Genomic DNA, 22220 nt, shown 5'->3' with positions numbered 1-22220 from the left:
CGCTGCCTGGACAAGTGGAGAGCTGGTTCTTAATGCTCTGTCCAGTCTTTGCCTTTTAAGGTTAGTTTTTCCATCCCAGTACTCCTGCTTTATGCTATCAAAAGTGATGATTATTTTCTCAAAGTTCGATCTCCCATCCCGAGCCCAGGTTTCTGGCCGCGCTGTGGGACCTGGAAGCCCGTAGCCTCGGGGTATGAACGCTGCAGCCCCTCGCTACCTGACGCAGGCATTTGCGGGGCAAGCCGATGGCTTTTTGGTGAAACGCTCTTCTGAAGTCAGGGTGCATGAGCGTTGGCCACGGTGAGGCAGGCAGCCCCGTCCAGGTCACGCAGCGGCTGCGGCTGCCTCAGCATGGCCGCTTTCGAGGTGAAACCATGCGCAAATGTCTTCGCCGGCGTGGGATGAAAGGGGCTGGGGCGGGTTTGGCGCTTGTGTGATTGCTTTGCCGGCTTTGTTTCTGACGGCAGGTTTCCTGCTGTATGTTTGTGTGTATATGTATGTGTGTGTGTGTGTGCATGGAAAACAGACGAAGCCTGCGGTGCTGTCTCGCTGGCAGCGTGGCCCTGCAGTGGGGTGAGCCAGCCCTGTGCGGGGACGCTCTGTGCTGCAGGACGCTCTGTGCTGCATCGCTTGCCGTCCAGGCAAGTGTAGCGGGGTGTATTATTTTTGTTCCTGCTCTCCCGGTTGGCATGCGTGCATCCAGGCTGGGGTGTATTATTTTAATGCAGCCTGTTTCAGGGCTGGGCTCGGCTCCAGGGTGTCTGCTTGGGGTTTTCCATGCTTTGGGACCGCGGTGGCCGTGTGTGCAGCATGGGTCTCACTTCCTGGCAGTGCTCACACGTTGGTCCTGGGCTGGGTCCTCCTGGGGACGAAATGCTCCTTGGGTGCAGCCCTGGAGGGATTTGGGTGCTGCGTGGTTTAAAGTGCTGCCAGCTGAGGAGCTGCCCTGCCGTTAGCCGTGCCGTGGCCTCTCCGTGGGGGTTGGAGGCAGTGTGACGGGAGAGAAATGCCCTTTGGCCCCGCGCCGCTCCTTGCCGGCTGCTCCCGTGGGCAGCGAGCTGGGGCTGTGCAGGCGCCTGCGCTCCGGTGCAGGGCTGCACGCACCACTGTGGGGTCAGACCCCGCTTTAATTCAGTCGAAGTCTCAGGAACCCAAATCATTTAATACTGAAGAAAGCAGACAAACTAAACATTCCTGCTGTTTTGATTTTTTTTAATAATTGCTGCTGCTGATTTTAAGAAAGACTGGACAAAACCCCTCCTGATGTCAGGGCTCGAGCATGAGATGTTGCTGCTAATGTATATTTTTGGAGCTGAAATCTCAGAGGAGCTCTGCAGAGTGTTGTCTCTCTGCTCGCTCCAGCTCTGCCTCGCTTCGCTCTTGTTCTAACTCCTGAGTAGCAGTTGCCTACATTAATTTGGGAATCTCCTGTTGGGCTTTCTAGCCCTGCTTTGTGGCAGCAGCCCGACCTCCAGCTCTCCTGCTCCCTGAAATAGAAGCGATGAATCATAGAACCGCACTCGGAAAGTGGCTTCCCTGTCCTCCATGCCCGTCCCGGCAGGACGATGCTCCGGCTGGCATCCATCCCCACGCTGCACCGAGCTCCCGCTTTTGCCGCCACCGCCTTCCCCCGCTCCTCCTCCCTGCGGCGTGTCGCTGGCGTGTGACCCGAGTTTCGTGTCGGTGGTGATCTCTTTGGGAGGCAGCCAGCCGTGTTGTTCCTGAAGGGGCTCAGCCCCCGTTTCGCAGCGGCACGGTGAGAGGTTTCTTGGGGTGGGAAACCTCCCTCCGGCAACCCGGCAGGAAACCGTGCTGCCTGCCGCTGCCGCGCTCGCAGCTTCCTGAGCTAAGCGGAGGGTTTGTGCTGACAGTGCGGCTTGGTCCCACGCCTCGGTGTGGTTTGGGGCTAATAAGCTCTGATCTGGGGTGCTCGTGGTTATGCTCTTACCAACAAGCTCGTACAAGTGAAGGTGCTGGGCAGCATGGCTGTCCCCTGGGAGCACGCTCGCCCCGGCAGTGGTGTGGCTGCATGCTCTTTGCTGGGAGGCTTCCAACGTTGCAAAACATAGCGGGAATGGGGGATTGGGACCATGGGGATGATTTCCAGGGCTGGTGGCTCCACGCTTCAGTTGTCTCCGCACCCACAGAGCTTTGTGGCACCTGGTTTTGGTCTCAGTGTTGCTCATACACCGTTGCCTCCCTTGAGGCTGTTGCCCTGGAGGGGGACATGTTGGGGGTGGAAGGGAGCAGGGTGGCAAGTGCTTAGGTGGGGCAGATCTTCAAAGAGCATTTGGAAGTGGCGTGGAGGCTTTGCCCAAAGCGCCCGGGGAGCTGGCAGGGCTGTTGCTGCAGGGATGGCTGGGGCTGAGCGTGCCCTGGGAAGGGAGAAGAGGGTTTTGTGTTTTTGGGAGTGGGAGAAGACGAGGGAAAAGACTCTCCCTTCCCTCCGACCTTTCCCTGACTGGCTCCCTGACCTGGGAAGGGGGCAGCAGAATTGGAGGGTGCTATACGGGATGGCGGGGTACCACATGGGCCTGCCGCCGGCCCCCCGACGACATGGCTCCCCGAGGTCTGCGCGGGGCCTGGCTGGCGGGTCCCGTAGCCCCGCTAAGCGCAGGCCGCTGAGCTCTGGGGTGGCCGCTTGGCCCTGCGCAGCCCTGCCCTTGGCTGCCCTCTGACGCCCTGCCCGGTCTGGGATGCTGGCAGCGCCGCGCAGTCACCGCGGGCCATATTTCCTACCCGCGCCGCTCCCTGGTGGGGATCCTGCCGCACGTTATCCCGGCTGAGTCAGAGATGGGCGATAAGGAGAGGGAGGCTCTCCTCCTCTGCTGGCTTTCGGAGCAGCTTATCTGCAGTGGCTGGGGACCTGAGGGCTGAGCTCCCGTCCCAGCCACGGACCTTGGGAGGGATGGTCCCCCTGGGTGGATGGGTTGTGTCGGTGGGATGGGCCGTGTGCTGGTGGGGGGTTTGCACAACCCAACGTTAGCCCAGGGTGTTTGTGCCTGGGGGGGGTGTAACCGAGGGGCTGCTGAGGGCAGAGCTCCTCCCCTCTGCCAGGGATGCAAAGGTCACACCGGTGTGGGTTTTTGGCTGGCCGCTGCGTATTGGCGAACCCCAGCTGTGGCAGAGCAGCGTGCAGAGCTCTCCGTCCTCCCTGCGTGTGCTCCCTCCTCCCTCCAGAGCCTCTCAAGCTAACTGCCTGATGGCTGGCCCTGCGTTTCTTAATGCATATAAATGCCAGAAGGACGTGCTTCTCCTTGCCGTGCCCGCTTGCTCCCCCCGACTCCTGCCCACGGCCCTCCTGGGCTTTGTCAGGCAGGCGGGTGGCAGGGACAGCAGGCAGTGTGCCAGGGCTCCCGGCTCTCCCAGCTCCTTTAAAAGGTGCTTTTGAGATCCTCCTCGGTGTAGGGGCTTGGGCTGTGCTTCCTGCAAGCTGGGATTTTGCATCTGCTCCCAGTGCCGTGGGACAGGGAAAGCTGGCCAGGGGCCTCCTCTCGAGGCTTGTTAGCAGCCACCCTGACGAACACTGTGGTGCTGCTGGTGGTCTTAAAAGCAGGTTGGGGCCAGCTATGCCCCGCCGAGGTGTTTGTATGCGGTAGGTGTGCCAGAGCACATCGCCAGGCGGGGACGTGCCAGTCTGGTCCAGCCAGCGACCGAAGGCCCGCTCAGACGGCTGCTGCTCTTTCCAAGGGGGCCTGGGTGGGGGCGAGGGCAGGGTGGTGCCCCTCGGAGGGGGCCACTGGCTGGTGGGGCTGGTAGTCAAGGCCAGGATGTTGGAACAGAGCGCATGGCAGCTCCGTGGTTGGGACACGCTGCATGCAGCAGGGTGCAACCAGGCGGGGTTGTCCGTAGCCTCTCGCGGGCAGGCTCCCTTGGTCCCTGCACCGGGGATGCGTGTTCCTCTGGGGCAAGGAGGTGGGGAGGATGTTTTGTTAGGCTGCCTGCTAGAAAAGAAGTAGACAGTCTCTGCTGGGTGGGGTGGAAGAGGCTTGCCACTGTGCAGGAAAGCCTCCTAACCCTGCTCTTCTTGTCTTTCTCCCTCTAGGGCTGACTGAACTGGCCGTGCCCATGATGCCCTGAATGCCGAGCGCAGCGGAAGCAGAGGAGACTGTGTCCCGTTAGCTCCTCCTTCCTCCCTCCTCCCTTTAGTTTGGGTTTGTTTCTATTTATTTTGTGGTTGGGTTTGGGCATGGCCTTGGCCAGATGTGAGGCTGCTGCAATGTGGCTTCTCTGGCTCAAGCACCACTTGTCCGTCAACGTTTGGACCTTGCTGCTCTTGGGGAGCACCTGGCTACCGCTGGCGGAAGGCAGCCCCAAGTCACCCTTTAGGACTTTCCCGGTTACAGACTGGAGCTTGACGCACTTGGTGGTCCACAACAAAACCGGGGAGGTCTATGTGGGAGCTGTCAATCGGATCTACAAGCTCTCCAATAACCTCACGCTCCTGCGGACCCATGTGACTGGGCCCGTGGAGGACAATGAGAAGTGTTACCCTCCGCCCAGCGTTCAGTCCTGCCCACACGGGCTGGTCACCACCAATAACGTGAACAAACTGCTGCTGGTGGACTACTCGGGGAACAGGTTGATCGCCTGTGGCAGTGCCTCCCAGGGTATTTGCCAATTCCTGCGTCTGGATGACCTCTTCAAGTTGGGGGAGCCCCACCACCGCAAGGAGCACTACCTCTCTAGTGTCAACGAGTCGGGCACCATGTCTGGGGTCATCATCGAGGTGCTGAATGGGCAGAACAAGCTCTTCATTGGGACACCCATTGACGGGAAGTCGGAGTACTTCCCCACTCTCTCCAGCCGCAAGCTGATGGCCAACGAGGAGAATGCAGAGATGTTTGGCTTTGTCTACCAGGATGAGTTTGTCTCATCCCAGCTCAAGATCCCCTCGGATACGCTTTCCAAGTTTCCCACCTTCGACATCTACTACATCTACAGCTTCAGCAGCGAGCAGTTTGTTTACTACCTGACCCTGCAGCTGGACACCCAGCTCACCTCGCCTGACTCCACTGGGGAGCAGTTTTTCACCTCCAAGATCGTCCGCCTATGTGTGGACGACCCCAAATTCTACTCCTACGTGGAGTTCCCCATTGGCTGCATGCAGGACGGCATTGAGTACCGCCTGATCCAGGATGCCTACCTGACCAAGCCTGGCAAGGCTTTGGCCAAGTACCTGGGCATCTCGGAGCGGGAGGATATCCTCTTCACCATCTTTTCCCAGGGCCAGAAAAACAGGGTTAAGCCTCCCAAGGAGTCTGTGCTCTGCCTCTTCACGTTGAAGAAGATCAAGGATAAGATCAAGGAGCGTATCCAGTCGTGCTACAGAGGGGAAGGAAAACTCTCGCTGCCCTGGCTCTTGAATAAGGAGCTGGGCTGCATCAACTCGGTAAGTTCCCCTTTGTCTCCACCCATGCCAGGCTGTTTCTGTGTCCTGGTGGTGCTCTCTGGCTGTACCTTTCCCAGTGACCTGACCTGAGTTGTGTTTTCCTGATGGGGAGGACCGATGCCGTTTGGGCTGGGTGCTCCTTGCTTGATAGCATTCCTTGTGGAGATCACTGCTTCTGTGTGGGGCGGCCGTCGGGGTTTGAGTTGCATCGGTGCCTGTGGAGAGCCCTGAGTGAGGGGCCCTGTGCCAACACAGGTGCCTGCATCTGGTTCCCCTACCCTGTAGATTTGGGGAGTGTCAGTGAGCTGGGATGGGAGGGCAGGATGCTCAGTCCTCAAGGCATCTGCTGATGGGGAGACCCTCGCAGATGGCACACGTGAATTTGTGAGTGTTGTGTCACCTGGGGCTTGGCGGTGACCAAGCAGGAGGTGGTGGGGGATCGGAGGTGCAGACCTGATGGAGGGAGGCGGTGAAGTTGGTGGTGCTGGTAGTTGCTGGTGTTGGTCAGATGCTCAGCATGGAGTGACCATGTCCTCTCCTTGAGGTGCTGGAGAGGAGGATGGAGAGCACAAGGTGCTGTGAACAAGGTGGGTTTTGAGTGTTGCCAGTGCAAACTGTCACCCAGAGGTGCCGGAGGCAGGAGCTGGCATCCCAGAGCAGTGATTCCCAACTGAGGCAGCATTCCCCTCAGTCCCCAGAGATGTGTCCTGCCTGGTGCTCACATGAGTGTGCCTGGCCCCTGCTTGTGGCTCAGCAGCTCTGTGTGGGGCTTCTGACTGGTGGGGAATGGGGGACCTTCACGCTTGGCTCTCTGGGTTTGTTTTCCAGCTATTACTATTGCTGGATTTTTTTCCAGGCAACTTTGTGAACCGTGAGTGGTTGCAGGGAGGCTACAGCTCTGGATGATGGGGAGGTCTTACACTAGGCAGCACCAGGCTAGGCTAGGTAGTCCCCAGGCAGGGTCAGATACCTGGCACAGAGGGGTTTTGGGGTGCTGGTGTGTGTGTTTGGGAGGGTCTGGTGGAGGTCCTGACAACCCTGCTATCACCCACCTCCCCCCATCCCCGCTTGCTGGTGCTCAGCACTCATCACTAAGCCCCAGCCCTGCCCCAGCAGGGGTTTGGGTGCCTGGTGGTGCAGGTAGGTGGTGGGCAGGGGCTCCCTGCGGAGCAGCCCTGCCTTCCCTGCTGCTGTCCTCCCCGCAGCTCCGGAGGAGACAGCTAACAGCTGCCTGACAAAGTAAAGGGTTTGCTGTCAAGAGCGCTGGGCTCGCAAATCAGATTTTGGCTTTGAACTAATTCAATTTTGCTGGAAAATGATGAAATCGTTACACTGCTGCCTGTTGGGTTGCGCAGCTGCTGGCTCCGGTGGAGGAGACGCTCGCTGCTGCCTCTTGCGCTCCCAGCTCGCCTCTGCTGGCACCCCACGGCAGCACTGTGTCCCCCGGATTTGGGGAGGAGGCTTTGCCCCCCTGCACTTTGGGGGTGGTTTCATGCTAGGAAGGGTCCTGGGATTGCTTCCTGGTGGCCAGCTGGGGCAAGTAGGTGGATCTCAAGGTGCTTTTTGAGTCCTGCAGACGTGGCTCTTGCAGGGTGGAGGGATGCTTGCCACCATGGGGTGGCTCCTGCTTTTGAATGGGTTCGGTTGGGGGGTGCCACCCTCCCCCAGGGCAGCCAGGTGGTGCTTTCCGTCCTCTCCTGCTCCGGCTGCCAAGCAGAGCTGGGAAAGGCACATCTGGATCATGAGTCAAGCCCTCAGCCCCTTGCTGTGCTGAGCACAAGCCAAACCAGACCCTGCGGAGCATGTAACCTCTTTCTGGCAGGAATCTCTGTGCCCCTAATAAAATGCAGCCACCTCTGGGGTGGGCTGTGGCAGTGACGGATCTCTTAGTGGTGAGGGATGGCCGAAAATAAAGGGCATGTTTTGTTTTTTTTTATTTTTAAGGAGGCAAAATGTAATTGCTCAAGTCAGGAGTTGCTTGGGATTTACAGCCCATCTGTACGGAAAATGTCCCAGGGAGCTCTCTTGCTCCACTCCTTCGTGGCAGCAAGGGTCTGAGGCTGGTCCATGCTGGAGGAGGCTTTGCCAGTGCCCTGGTCCCAGACCGTGAGCAGCGTGGGGCTGAGGGGTGCTCACCCCTGGGTGCTGCAGGGCAGCTCCGATTCTCTGGAGCTTGTGCCAGAGCCAGAAGAAGAGGCCGCCAGTCTTGGCAGGCAGCTCGGGAGATGTTAGTGGTTCATTCCTGGCGCTGGCAAGCCGAGTGAATTCCTGTCTCCTGTTTCTCTCTCTTCCCCTCTGGGATCCAGCAGTGGTAAGGGGAGCAGAGCCGGCTCGGGAGCGATACCGCTCATGCTGCTGCACTGAGACCCGAGCATGGACTCGCACACGCAGCAAAGGCACCTTACGGGACCACCTGGTCCATTCACCTGTGCCACCCCCACTGCTTAAATCTCTGTGAGCCCCTCCAGAGGTTTTCCGTCTCGCGGTGTTTCACTGAAGAGGCATTCGGTGTTGTGTAGCCGGGCTTTTTGCTTCCCCTGTGCAACGCAGGGACTGAGGTCTACATGCCCGTGGCCAGACATGCTCAGTGCATCTGCCCAGCATGCCTGTCCCCAAAATGTGGGGACAAGGGTCTGATGTAGCAGGGCTGGGAAAGGGCAGTGGGTTGGAGCTGGAGTGGAGATGTTGCAGCAGGGAGTGATTTGGGGCTCCTGGAGTCCTTGACCCCTGGGCTGGCAGCGTGGGCAGAGCCAGTACCTGGAGCCGGCAGGATGTGGGCAGCAGCTTTCCCTGGGCTGCCCCAGGGAGCAAATTAATTTTGAATCCTTGGTGGGGCTTGTTGCCCAGCCTGCTGGCACAGGGCGACGGCTGGTGACAAACTGGCCCAAACTGGGCGAGGATAAACCAAATCCTTCCTGGGAGCAGCCAGAGAAATACAGGTGTTAATGAACCATACCACACTGGGACTATTCCTGGGCAGCGATTAATGTGCAAAAAGCCTGGCATCCCAGCCTGGCACTTGGTACCTGCCTCCTGCAGCCTCCTGCCTGGCTCTTCGTGTCCCCTGCATCCTCCATCACAGCCCCTGGAGGGGCACAGGGGGATGGGGTGAGCCTGTAATGGTGGTAACTGACAAATTACTGGCTAATTAATAATGCTGAGCATCCGAGCCTTGCCTCGGCTGTCTGCTCCCTCATTGCTTTCGTAAGTGGGCTTGAAGGGAGGCAATGAGACAAGGCACATCAAGGAGATGGCCTGCTCCTGCTCGCTTGGTGCTGCGGGCCCACTTCCCCTGGGAAATCCAAGTTTCCTGACCCTGTTTTGGGGAGGTAGGTTAGTTCTGGGAGAGAGAAGGCCGCCGCGGTGCAGGCCTGGGGTGTCTGGGGGCCAGGGACAGGTGTGAGGGGTGCCAAAGGAAAACACTGAAATAAAAACGGAAGAAAAATACTAAATAAAAAATATCCCCAAACCCGCAAAACAAACGACCTCCCCTTGCAATGGGCTGAGGCCACGGTCCCTGCAAACACCCATGCAAATGGGAGAGTGGGCAGAGCTCGATGCCTCCTGCAGATCCCAGCATCTGCACGCTGAAATGCTGCAAGGTCACTGGCCCTCGCGTGCTGTGGTGCGTGCCGGTGCATGCCGGCCCCTGCCAGCGCTGGCCAGGGGACAGCTGTCCCTCTGTCCTTCTGCCCCGCCGTCCTCCATCGCCTCTCCCCGCAGCCTGCATCGGCTGGTGCCGTAACCCCGTACTCCCGCCCTTGGCCCGACCTCGCTGTGCTGCCTGCCTGCGCTTCCCTAATGAGCTAGTTTGCTGTTTAATGAGCTAATTGTTGGCGTAATTATTTATCGAGGTGGTGTCGGCATCACGGCGGCAGTGGCGGGCGCTCCTTGCGGTCCCGGAGCGCAGCTGTATTTGTCGTTTCCCAGAGAGTTTGTTGAGACAAAGCAGAGAGGAGTAAACACCGTAAACATCTCCCCTCTTGCATATTCAGCAGCCGAGGGGCTGGGGAAGCTGCAGACTGAGTGCAGAGAGAGCAGCAACTGCACCCACGGGCTGCTGGGGCTTAAATACCTTCATGGCATTGCCCTAAAACCCTCCTGCTACTGCTGGCGGACGGGTGGAAGGTGCCGGGATGCTTTACTGGGGCAGAGGGACTGTTGGGGCCACAGAGTGTTTTTTCCCAGCAAAGCACCTGAAGGATCCTGGGTATCTGGATGGGAGCTGGGTATCGGCTGGAGCATCGCTCCCATCTTGCTCCATGGTTGGGAGGATAATTTTCTCGGATCTGCTGTTTTAAGATGTGTCCAGCCTGGCGATAGAGGAGGATGCTTAGTGTGTGTGCTGGCTGATGGGTAGGAGAGGGTGCTTGCAAGGCTGGGGTTCAGAGGATGGGTGGAGAGGTCCTGTTTCCCCCTTCTCCTGCAGTTGCAAAGGCGTGTGGTGCCCCACATTCCTGTTTTGGGGATCCCCACATCTTGCGTGCCTGGCTGTAGGAGTTCCCCCAGTTTAGGGAAGGACAAGCAAAGGTCAGACGGGGAAGGGAGTCAGTCTTTGGCCATATACTAACTCGGGCACCCCACAAAACCACAAGTTAGAGTAACTGAGGAAGCAGCCCAGCATCTCTGGACTGCCCGGGGAGGCTGAACGTGACCGGCCGGCGCCGTTCCCGGTCCTCCCCTGCTGGAAGGCTGGCAAGGCGCTGAGTCCTGGCTGCAGCCGGGAGCAGGACCACTGGCCTTGGGTCCGGCATGGCGAGGAGGGCGAGCAGCCTCACCATGGCTGTGGGAGGCTGAAACTGTTGTGGCTGCGAGTGCATTGTGCCCAGGCATGGAAAAGCATCTTGTTTTACCTCCTTGCTGGTGTCATGGGTTGCTGGCAGGAGTCGGTCCGGGCTGACCCTTGCTTCCCAGGCAGCAGCGGGTGGGAATCACAGAGCTATTTACTGCCCTTGTGTACGTGGAGCTCGGGAGCTTGGCGTTTTCCCATATGCTCCCTGCACATGCTGTATGGATTTAAAACCCCTTGGGGACTGGCATGCATTTGGAGGCTGCTGCTTGCCAAAAAACCTCTCTCCCCTTTAAATGCAAAGTTACATAAGGAACCTTGTGAAGTGGAAGAATCCTGTGGCTGGGGCAGGCTGTCTCCCAGTTGGCCGTGCCTGCCATGCCACACTAACCTCCTGCACCCAGGCTTGCTGCTGCCCTCGGGTATTTGGCTGGAGCCCCTAGCTGCTGGGCATGGATTTTGGTGGTGCTGTGTGACTGCATGAGCCCATTGCCTAGCGTGGGACCTCTGGGAGGCCGATGTGCCCCCCAGGCTGGATACCCATGGCCAGGACTGTCATCCTGCTCAGCAGGTCAGTGCGATACAGCAAGGGTGCTTGATGGAGGGAGTGAGCACTGCAGAGCTGGTCCTGGTCCCGCTCCTCCATCTGCATCCCGGCTTTCACCTCACTGGCTTTGCCTTGCCCATCAGCGCGACTCTCCTCATCAGAGGTCCCTGCTGTGGCAGCCCCAAGGGCTGAGAGGGGCTGGTGCAGCCCTGCCTCTGCCTCTCCCCAGGCAGAGCTTGCAAAAGCTGCTCCCGGACCTGTGGGCGAGTGCTGAACCGAGGAGGCAGCTGGCTGAGCCAGGCGCCTTGTCTGGGGCAAGGCAGCATGGAAAGAATGTGGGGATTTCCCGAAGACGTTCCTGCGGGAGGAGGAGCAGGGCTGGCAGGTGGGTAGCCTGTTTGCTGGAGGCTCTGCTATGTGAAGTGAGTCTCTTTCAGGAGCCCTGACCCGTTTGTCTTGGCACGGCCTTGGCTGGGAAGTGTTTTGTCTCCGGGGGAAGGCTAAGGCGCAAGATTCAGCCCCTCCTGCCTTACTGCCAAGCCGTTTTCTTTTTGAAGCTCGTGCTGGGGTGAGGAGAGGGGTGTGTGTGCGCTGGGGGAGCTTGTGCTGGCACACGTGTGTCTGAGATGGCAGCAGTGGGGATGGAGGCGGAGCAGGGATGCTGCCCTGGCTTCTGCTGGGTTTGTACGTGCTGCTCTGTAAGATGCAGAGGACTGAGAACCTTGGTCTTGGTCTGCAAAGCTTGTTCAGATGCAGAGAGGGGCTGCATGCCTTGGATGTGTCCCAAGTGCCTTACATCAGTGTGTAGGGAATTTTAGGGAAGCATCAGCTCGTCCCTTCCCTCAGCTGATGAGGTGGGATGGCTGGGGCAGGAATGGCAAGGGATGGGGCCTCCGAAGCTGACGTAGCTGATGGGCTGGAGATGGGAGATGGCTGATGGCCATCTGGGAGATCCAGCATGTCAGGGCATTGGCAAAAAGCTCATTTCTTCTCTGTTTTCTTCCGACAGCCGCTGCAGATTGACGACAATTTCTGCGGCCAGGATTTTAACCAGCCTCTGGGTGGGACTGTCACCATCGAGGGGACCCCGCTCTTCGTGGATAAGGAGGATGGGATGACCTCTGTGGCTGCGTACGACTACAGAGGACAAACTGTCGTCTTTGCGGGCACACGGAGTGGGAAGATCAAAAAGGTAGGAAAGCCCTCGGTGATGCCGATGGGAGGGATGACTGCTCACCTTGCTGGCCCTTTGAGGGTACTGGTAGGGAGGGCTGTGCCTCTGACACACTGTGACTTGGTATATTGGGGTAACGTGCAAAGAGTCTCTGAAGGGCAATTCCCCATTGCTCTTCTCTGCCAACCAAATTTACAAAACCTCTGTCTTTTGGAAGGGTTATAACCTTGGGAAGTTGAGTCCTGACCACTGGTGGATTGGCATGTCACATTGCCTCTCAGGGTGGGTGGGTTTGCCCTGTAGCTGCCACAGGGTGGGCTCTGTCTGGGTCTGTATGGCCCCGCCATTGATGTGGGCAGAGGTGGGTGCTGATGGCTCCAGCATGGCGTGGGGGAGACTGCTCTTCCCGTACCCCGCCACGGCACAAAAGGCTGCTTGTTGGTGGCAATTAGCAAATAGTTCCGAGCGTGCCTTTCTCTGCCTGCATCTCCACGGGGCACGGATTTCCTGTTATCATAACATCGTGCCTATAATTACAGCTGTACATGCCCTGTATAAACACAGCTTGCGTTAACTGCATCCTCAGCCAGGCAAAGGCAGCGTGAAGGTCCTGCTATGGGGTTGGCTAAAGGGCTTGGCTGGGGGATCCAGCCTGTTGCTCTGTGGCTCGTGAGGTGCTCCAGCACCCTGTCCTGGGCACAGCACTCCGCGTTTCTGCGGGCTGTGCTGTCAGGGTGCCCCGGAGGAGGCAGAGCAGCTTCCCTGTCAGGAGTCGGGGGCAGGGTGCCATTGCGGGAGTAGTCCCTGTATGTCCTGCTCACCCTGCCTGTGTTTCCCTGGGGCCCCCCACCTGCCTGCAGCCCTGCCTGTTAGCAGTGTGTTTAGGGGCAGGGGAACACAGGCAGTGGCGGGCAGGACGCTGGTGGTCCTCTCCAGCCCCACATCCTCTGCTTGGCTTTCTGCAGTCCTTGGGGGGATGCACGGCGGCGCCAGGGCTGAGCAGGGCTGCGGGGAGCTGACGGAGGCAGCTCGTCCTCCCTTCCGGATCGATGGGGGATCCGCAGGGACCGGTGTCGCGTTGCTGGCGGCTTCTCCCGCCGCTGGGCTCCAGATGGGAGGTTTTAAGTGGGGATGGGAAGGAAGGAGCGTGTGGGAGGAGGTTTCACAAAGCCATGGGGACAGTGTTACACCTCCAGTAACTTATTTATCTAGACGGGCTGGCAGTTGCTTTTTACAACGTCACATTTGTTTTTTCCTCTCCCTCCTTTTTTAGTTTTTCTCTGATCTTTGCACCTTCAGAGCCAGTTGCAAGCAGCAGTCTAGGGTGGGTGCCTGGCTGGGATGTGGGCTGTGTGTGCTACAAGATCAAGGCTGAGGCCAGGACTTGGAGCCCAGGTGTGGCTTGAGCATCCTCCTTTCCTGCAGGGCTTTCCCCAGATTTCTTTTTACTGGTTTCTAAACTCAGTGCCCCAAAGGGCCCTGGCTCTCTGGCTCTGCAGGGCACGAGGACATAGAGCAGGAGCTCCATGAGGAATGAAGAGATGGGTCCCGATCCTGTCCCAGCACTGGGACTCCGGGTAGGTTTTGTAGGCTTGTCCCGCCCGGAGCCCTCAAAGCCCCTGGTGTCGCAGAGCACTCTGAGGGCAGCGAGGGAGCACTTTGCAAGCTCCGAGCCCTGTGTTCCTGGGTCCCAATGAGGACTGGGGGTTCTGGAGCGGTCCGCTGCTGTGACCTTGGGGTGGACAGCCCAGCCTTTCTGCGGCAGGGGCTGCCTGGCCGGCAAAGCGCTGCCTCAGCAGCTACCTGATCCTGCTGCCTGGCTGCCGGCGGGGCTGGAGAGGGGGAAGGCGTCCCTGCATGGTGCGCTGCCGACCTGTGCCCAAGTAGTGCGAACGTGCCCCCAGCCAGAGGACGGGATGCCCGGCAGGGATACAGCAGTGTGAGGGCCGAGGCGCAGAAGGTGCAGGAGGGGGACATCCCTCAGCAGCGTGCCGTCGGCGTTTCCCCCGTCCCCTTGGCAAGCGCCTGCGTTAGGCTTGGTCCAGCCTGGTGGCTTCTCTGCCCTCCTGCCAGTCCCCCTGCTCTTGCCGGCACCCTCTGGCATCTCCTTCTGGGAGGGAGGGTTGTGCCGACAGCTGGATGCTCCCCTCCCCGGCCCCAGGAGCCCTGTAATGGATGCCGCTCTGCCGAGGGGGCACCCATTCCGCCATCTGGGCCGGGGTAAGGTCAGGGCAGAGTCGCTGCCGCGTCTGGATTTTCCTTGGATGGCAGCTCTCATGCCCAGCATTTGTCTAGGCTGTTGCGTGCAGACAGAGCCTCCCTTTGTGTGTCCCCCCCTGCCCCGAAAAAGCCACGCGAGCCTCTGGCTGCCCTGCAGCCTCTCCCTGGCCCTGCCGCCAACAGTTGCTGCCGCGAGGCCGGGGTGCTGGGCAGCACCTGCTGCCGCCGCAGCTGCAGGGAGACCCTAATTTCGGGGCAGGGGGGTGGAAGGATGTTGCAAACAATGTCAGATTTGCAAAACTGGCTGCAGGATGGAGACCGTGGGCTGGGATGGGGGAGCACCAGGGGGAGGGAGATACAGGACCCCTGGGATGCGGAGTGGGTTGCAGCAGCAAAGCCCATGGCAGCTTGCTCTCTGCTTGTCCCTGTGGAGTTACCGGGCAGACGGTTATCTTTGGCTGGCCCTGAGTTACGCAGAGGGGCCAGGCTTGCAAAGCCCTCGGCCCCACGTGCTCGCTGCCCTCTGTGCCAGCAGTCACGGGATTGGGGCGCTTGGGGAATTCCTGCCGCTGCCCGGTGAGCCACGCGGGGCTGACTTCTGATGCTGCTGGGGCTGGTGGTGAGCCACTTCCTCTGCCCTCCCGAGCCGCTGCGTCAGGGACCTGGCCTCGCACCCTGTGGTCTTGGGGTGCTGCGGATGGGGAAGTGACACGGGGATGTGAGCCGTGAGCACGCTGCAGCGGGGAGGTCCGGGGGATATTTGCGCAAGGGAAGCGAGGCTTGCTTCCTAATGCTTGGCTCTTTCCTGGAAACCACCTGTCCTTGCTTGAGATCTTTTTTTTATTGGACAGTTGTCATTTTCCCAGGTTGTCTTTCCCATTTTTCCTGGCTCTTTCCTGGAAACCACCTGTCCTCGCTTGAGATCTTTTTTTTTATTGGACAGTTGTCATTTTCCCAGGTTGTCTTTCCCATTTTTCGGGTGGACAGGAAACTGTGTGTGTGGCTGCAATGGGAGTGCTCAGTCGCATGCTGGAAAGGCATGTTTGACGCTGCACCCGTAGTCACCTTTTAACCTGTGTGTGCCACGGCCTCGATTTTGGGTCTGCCTGAAGTGTTGCATGGAGAGAGGGAAGAATGACAGTGCTGGAGGGGCTGTGCTAATGTGCAACCCCCTCCCAGTAACCGCACCGTGCTGGGCTGGCGGCTGGGAGCTGGGGCGGTGGGGCATCCTGGGAGGTGCAGTGTGGGGATGGGGCTACTCGCGTTAGCTTGCCATCTGCTCCTCGTTATGCAAACAAGGCACCACCTTAGAGCTGTGTTGTGGTCCTCATGGGTTGACCCAGTTTTGGGTGCTGCCTGCTTATTTTTGGGGGGGTGAGCTGAGCTCCTCCCTCGAAGCAGCTGGTGGCTCCCTGCCCACTGCCGTCCGTCCCTGGCTGCTGCAGAGCAAGGAGGCTGCGAGCTGTCCCTCCTGCCACAGCCCCGTGGGAGGCATTCAGCACCACGTGGGATCCAGGCGCTGGAGATCCCTAAGGTGGGCATGGTCATGGGACGGTGCAGCCAGTGCATCCCGGCCAGGATAGCATTGGACTGCACATCCCTCGCAGCCAGCTGAGGTCTTGTTTTTTTGAGGATTATCTGGCTGCCCAATTGCCACCATAATCCCTGCGGCTCCCTGCCCTGTCCTGAAACCGGCTGGCCTCGGGTGTGAACACATCAAGCCGTGTCTCCGTCAGGAATCTGCTCCCCAGCAGGGCTCACACTTGCCACAGCTTGTTTATTCTCTCCTGTGGAAAGCACAACTGAACTGGCCCCACATCTGGCTTCTCTGGCTTCTGTACTTTAATAATAATAATAATAAACAAACTCTTCACGCTAAGTGGGTCATCCCCATCCCTACACAGCGGGGTGCGGTGCTCCTGTCCAGAGGAGGGTCGAGGGGCTCCCCTGCAGCCCCCTGTCCTGCCAAGGGTGGGGAGATGGAGGTGCTTCGGAGGGGCAAATTTGGCAGCCCGTGGAGACACCTCCTTTGTGTAGGGTTATCTACAAACTTTGTTGTCTTAAAGCTTTGGAGAAGGATGCTTCAGTACATTTGCAACTCTTGGTGTGTCTGGGCAGTATGATCCCAAAATAGGTGTGGTGGGAAGGGGGAACTGCTGAGCAGGGGCTTTTTGGGAATCTCCCTGTTGCCTCCTGGCATTCTTCCCATCACGAAAGCCCCTGTGCGTCGGCCTCTGGGGTACAAGGCATGACCCACTCGCGGTCCACGTGAGCTGGAAGGAGAAGCCGTCAAGGCTCCCTGCTCACTCTGCCGGTCCCGGTCCCCGTGGGTCCTTTCGTGTCACCCTCTGCTTAGTGCTCAGGGTAAGCGGCTTCGGCTGAAAAGGGGCCTTTTGTGTTTCGGTGCATGAAATCTGGCTCCCGGAGCACCCAGGAGGGGCTGCCTACCCTACTTACTGCCTGTGCCTTGGCAGGCTTTTTGAGGGAGACATATTTTGGGTGTGAAGCCTGCCCTGGCCCCGGTGGTGTCAGCTGGCGACCCTTGAGGACTCCCCGAGCATTGACCCCGACACAGCCCCTGGAAATCCTGTCCTGCCCGTGTTGCTGCCTTTCCCCAGCTGGCCACCCGCTACAAGGGCCTTTTGTTCCTCCTGCCTCTGCCGTCTGCCCTATCCTGCTCTGTCCCCGTCCCATCCCCTGGGGACCCCTCGCCCCCTCCCTGCAATGCACGCAGCCTCTTGGGCGCCTGCGCCCAGCCCCGGGAGGGAGATCTGCTCCTCGGAGCATGCGTCCGCGCCTCTCCCCGATCAATGGCAATAATTTTATTGGCATGACAAGGTAGCCAACGGTTGCCAAAGTGAATCCATCAAATACCTCTCAGCGGCTCCCCGCCCCCTCGAGAGCTCTTGCCGGAGTCGTTAAGCTGTTTTAATCAAGGTGGAGGCTGGAGAGCTGGCGTGTTAAGTGGATGGGGTTGTGGGGAGGGGGCGACGGAGCCTTTCCCGTCCCCCCGCTCATGGCGGGGAGCGCTCGGCACTGCCCCGCTCCTGCTCAGCAGGAAGGGGCCCCGCTCGCCGGCGTCGGGCTTTGTTGAGCCGCCCGGCTCCGAACAGGATGTCTCATTGTTGGAGGAAACAATTAGAAATTCATCGTGAACCGTTGGCCTTGGGGACCGGCCGGGGCGGCGGGGCTGGGGCTGCAGGCAGCTGCCAGCTCCGTCCTCGAGTGACTCCTGGAGGGGAATGCTGCTGCACTTGGGGCTCCTGCCTTGTGCGGGATGGATGGATCCGAGCGTTTCCATGCCTCTGGCCCTCTGAGGGATGCTCCGGCATGCTAACCCAGCCTTGGGGAGGGAGAGGAACTGTTGTGGGGCTCCTTCCCCCCAAACCATGCTCCTTCCACCCCTTGTGCCCCTGGGCTTTTTGACTCACAAGCCATAACCCTCTTCCCCCCCCATCTGCTCTGCTCTCCGCACAAAGCCGGCAGGTGAGCGAGGGCTGGGAGCCTGGCGCCCGGCCAGCCGGGGAGGCAGCAGCAGCCAGCCCTGCTCCAACCTTCCCCGCTGAAAGTGCTGACAGTGCACATCTCGCCTCTCCCTGGCTCCGGTGCCGGGCGCCCGCAGGCAACGCGTCGCCTAACCCCAATCCATCAGGCCGCTCCGGCTGCTGGGGAGCTGCCGACGGGTAAGGCAGCGTCGCCGCTGTGCTTTGCCGGTGTCGGGGCAAGGTGGCTTTTGAGGAGTGATGTGTTGCAGAAGCTGGAGGAAGCTCAGGGATGGAGGCAGATTCTGGAGACCCTGCATCTTCAAAAGGGCTGCTAGGTGTGAACTTGGCTTCTGTAACTGCCCCAAAAAGGGGGTTTGAGGGCAAAACATCCTTTGGCAGCCTCTGGATCCAGCTCGTGCTGCCCCGTGGGGTGTGCTCAGGAGTTGGCAGGTCTGTACCAGCCAAATGCAGCAGCATCAACTTTGCAGCCCATGCCTGTGGACCAGCCCGTGCCTGGGCAGGGTCTGCCACCCTGGAAATAAGGTGGGAATAGGGCTGGGAAAGGAAGAAGCAAGAGCCTGCAGATCTGTGCCTCCATGCTGTCCCTGGCCCTGCCCCTCTTGTCGCGGGGCTGTGTCAGGCAGTGGTGGCCATGGCTCGGCAGCGCTGGGAGAGGAAGGCGGAAAAGCGATACTTTGGGGTTGTTGGTGCGGACACTGAGCCCCCCTAAAGCTCTGGGCGAGAGGCGCTGAGGGGGCTGCGTTAGGAAAAGGGATGTGTGGACTTGCCCATTGCTGGAAGTGTGCAGCGCCGGCGGCGAGCGCTGGGTTTTCCTTCCCAACTGGTGGGGTTGGTGTGGTTGGTGAAGCATGAAGCTGCTGAGCATTTTCTTCTGCATCTCTCTGCCCCTCAATGAGGGGCTGTGGCCCCCGCCTGCGACCTGTATTCTGCTGGGGTGAGCGGGAGCATGACTCTTGCTTTGGGCCTCGCCTCTTGCTGGGGACCTCTGTGGTGGCTCCATGGGGACAGGGCAGGGTGAAAAACCACCCCATTGAGATGGAAATGAGCCGGGAGGCCCCAGCTCTGCTGGGTCCCCCCTGTTGGAGCCATTGTGCCTATTCACAGGCTTGAACACTGACTAATTTTGGCTTTTCAGGTGGGAGAATAGCCCCGGCCTCCCACCAAACGCAGTGGAGAAGAGGGAGGACAAGGGAGCCCTGCTGCTCCTCAGGAAAGCAGTGGTTTGGGAGGCAGGGGCTGGGGGTATGCCTGGGTGGGAAGGGGCAGTGCTGGTGTCCTGCCTTGTCTTTGTGCAGCCTATTAACCCAGATTAACAGTGCCTGAGGAATTTGCCCTGAGCCCATGGTCTGCTGGAGGAGGGAGGATGTGTGCTCAGCAGGGGCCAGGCTGGTTTTGATGTTGTCTGGGTCGCCGCATGTCCCAGCACTGCCTCAGGTAGAGATGTGACAGCGGGGAGGGTCAGCCGTCCCCAGCCCCATGGGCTGAGCCCCCCGGTCCCCCCTCCAGACCGAGAGGAAAATCCATCGTAAATCAAGAGCGAGGTGGAGGTGTGATGTGGCACTTGGGGATGCAGGATGTGGACTCCAGCTGCTCCTTGATGGCTGCTGGAGCCCATCATCCATCTCTGAGATTTTGGTGCACATGGGGGTCATTTGTCTCCACTGCAGATCCAGGTGGGGATGGCGCCCAGCTCCAGGCCACTCGGGAGAGCTGCTGTTTGCCCTCTGTTATCCCCTGCCCTTGTTAATTATGGGCTTTTCTGAAGTGGAGCAGGAGAACGGATGCTAGCAGCAGGCTGGCGCTGACGGGGAAGGTGGCAGCAGCAGGGTGCCCCGCGGGGTCGGCATCCTGGGGCGAAATATGGAGGTGAAGGAGCCGGAGTGGGTGCTGGGTGGTCGTAAGGGTGCAGACCCTGGGGACTGTGCCCCTCTCTCTCCTGCTGGCTGGTCAGCAGTGTGGGGGATAGGAGTTCAACCCCGTCCTGTCTGGTACCTGAGCAGCGCATGGGGTGTGGTGTGATTGACGTTCGGCAGAACCGGAGCGCTCAGCCCGCGTCTTGCCTGTGCGATACGAGTCAAGCAAACCCAGGGGTCAGGGCAGCGCTGGTAATCTTGGTAATCTTGGTAATCCGATATCATCATCACGGATGAGCAGATATCCAGGAGCTCTGCTCATCGAAGGGCGCCGGAGCCCCAGCACTGGGGTTTAGACATGCCGCACGGCTAAGAAAAGGGCGCTCTCAGTCTTGGGGGACGTGGGTGCTAATTCTGGCTTATGCCACCACAGTGAGGATAATACTTAGCATTTTACATGATGGTGCTTCATGATGAAATGAGTTTGGTGGGTTCTCACTTTAATCCCTCGACTGGGCGCTGTTGTGCGGCTGAGGGTGAATCGGAGTAGGCTGGTGGGCAGAGCCAGGGCGGCGTAGCGGGGCAGAGCATCTCAGGAGGGGCAGGAGGAGCTTCAGAGCTCGAGTCCATGGGGTAGACCACAGGTGCTGCGTCCACTTTCTGTTCCCTTTCTACCCAGAATGGAAACAATTCCCATTCTTACTTTTTTCCTCCACTTTGCCTTTCTCTTTTATCTCTCCTACCCTGACCAGTACTTGAAATAGCTCCAGCCGCTGCACACCAGCCCCACATTCTTCCTTTCCTGCCCTTTGGTGAGTCCTTGAGGTTCCCGTATCTCATCTCTGACTGGTCGGAGGAGTGGTGTTGAAGGGCTTTGCACTGAATAAACCTTCCGGAACCCTCCCCAGCTGCTTCCAAGCTGGTTAATCTCCCCACACCCCCACCCCTTTCCTTAGCATTGCAATTGAGTCGAGACTGGAGGGGGAGAGTGGGGCTGCAGCGCGGCACAGCGGGGGACATAATGGGCAGGGGGAGCACCATCCTTCGGGGTTTGGCGCTGGATTTTGGGGCACCTGGGTGCTTTCCCTGGGTGGCCTGTGCTGTACCAGAGCTGATCCTGGCACCTCCCAACTCTTTGTGCGCCCATGGACAAGCTGCCGGCACGAAACCTCCCCGTGGCAGTGAGAGCAATTGTCTACATGGGAAGCAATAGCGGGAAAGTTTTATTTAATGGATGCTTAGTTCTTTTAATGCCATTTAGCAGCTGGAGAGAAGGAAGAGAGCCAGCACTGTGTGACAAGCCGGCTCTCTGCAGACTGTGGATGGGCTGAGATGGTGGGGAGCATCCCTACAGTCTGGCAGAGAAAGGCAGGATAATCTGATAGCACTTCAATTTTGCCACGCTTCGTGCTCTTGAGGGCAGCATTGGTCGGTCGCTCTGTGCCAGGACAGATCTGACATGGCCGGGGTGCTCAGTGTGGGGCTCTGGGGGATGCAAGGGGAGGTCTTGCCGGTAGAGCCGGTGCTGCAGGAAGCATCTCCCTCCTGCTGTAATCCCCTTATGGGCGAAGGAAACGATGCCGGGCTGAAAAAAGCCTGCGTGGTTTTTATTAGCTACAACCCTAATGATGTATTTTGGATTGCTCTCCTGTGTGGATAAAAATTACCAGACCTTGAACAAAGGAAAAAAAAAAGTCTGTCTGACCTTGAAGCTGTTCGTTCACTCGTCTTCATTTCATTCCCCTCGGCTGGGGATGCGGGTCAGTTTTGGGTGCTATTTATAGTCTGCTTCACTCAACGGTTTTCTTTACAAAGTGAAAGGTTGTCACCTTTGTTTCTGATACTGCAGAGAGGAGCTGCTCAAGGGAAAAGGAAGAATAAATGAGAAATTTTTCAGAGTGTTCCTGTACATGGCAAAGCTTTGTAATCTGGAAAGATCAAAGAGTCCCGGACTGCTGCGCAGAGCTCCTCGTGCGGGTGTAGCCAGGGTCCGTGCTGCCCGGAGGGGTACGGGATGATGCTCTGCTGAGCCAGCCAGTGTCTGCTGGGACTGCTCAGAGCCTTTATCTGCTCTAAAACAGTGATGCTTGCCCTCCTGGGCAGCTTGTCTCACTTCTCCATATCTGGCATGGCTGGCTTTCGTTGCAACAGCATGTTAGCTCCATCCTTCCCTTCTCCTTCCCCTGTGAAGGAAGCCACGGCTGCATTTCCCACCTTCACCGAAGCCACCCAGGCAGAGGAGTCCTGCTGCCGAAACGGCATCACCCGCCTGCGCCTGCATCCCCTCCTCTGGCCCCATCCCTAACTGACAGACTCGTTGAAACAACAAATGTTGCTGTAATTTAATTTTCACGCAAACAATAGTCCGGGGACAATGTTAAATTCATGAAACTGGCTTAATGCAATGAAATTTAATGAAGCAATTTGTGTGCTAGTGTGACTGTGCGTGGCTCCGGGGTAGCGGGGCTGCCGCTCCATCCTGCCGGGCTGGCCCTTTTTGAGAGCAAGCTGGGGAAAGGTTGATGCTCTGGGGAAAAGGAGGATTGTCCTGCCGCTTCCCAGTCTGTGTGTGCTCTTAGGGTGCAGCTTTGCCGTCCTGCTCCCCGATGCTGCTGCAGTGTGGGCTGAGAGCTGGTGGGTGTAAGCTCTGTGCTTTGGCTGGGAGGATTAATGAGAGTGTTTTGCGGCAGGAGGGCACTTGCTCTCTTTCCCTGGTCTTTTCCTTCCTTTGGTTGGAGT

The 22220-nt window shown here is 58.9% G+C and overlaps 1 protein-coding gene across 1 annotated transcript in view; it reads left to right on the top strand.

Annotated features, from left to right (window-relative positions):
* Positions 1 to 4189: 4189 nt before the first annotated feature.
* PLXNA1 (plexin A1) overlaps positions 4190 to 22220 on the top strand; it is a gene marked incomplete at its 5' end in the record, with an annotated part of 108997 nt that continues 90966 nt past the window's right edge. The window contains 2 exons of the mRNA XM_082004483.1: positions 4190 to 5392; positions 11738 to 11920. Of these exons, the coding sequence (XP_081860609.1) occupies positions 4190 to 5392; positions 11738 to 11920 (1386 nt within the window). The remainder of the gene's footprint in view (positions 5393 to 11737; positions 11921 to 22220) is intronic.

This window comes from Phaethon aethereus (genome assembly GCF_964289735.1).
Source record: "Phaethon aethereus genome assembly, chromosome: 11".
Taxonomy (NCBI): domain Eukaryota; kingdom Metazoa; phylum Chordata; class Aves; order Phaethontiformes; family Phaethontidae; genus Phaethon; species Phaethon aethereus.
The sequence above is the reverse complement of the archived record's forward strand: the minus strand, read 5'-3'. Positions and strand labels throughout refer to the sequence as shown.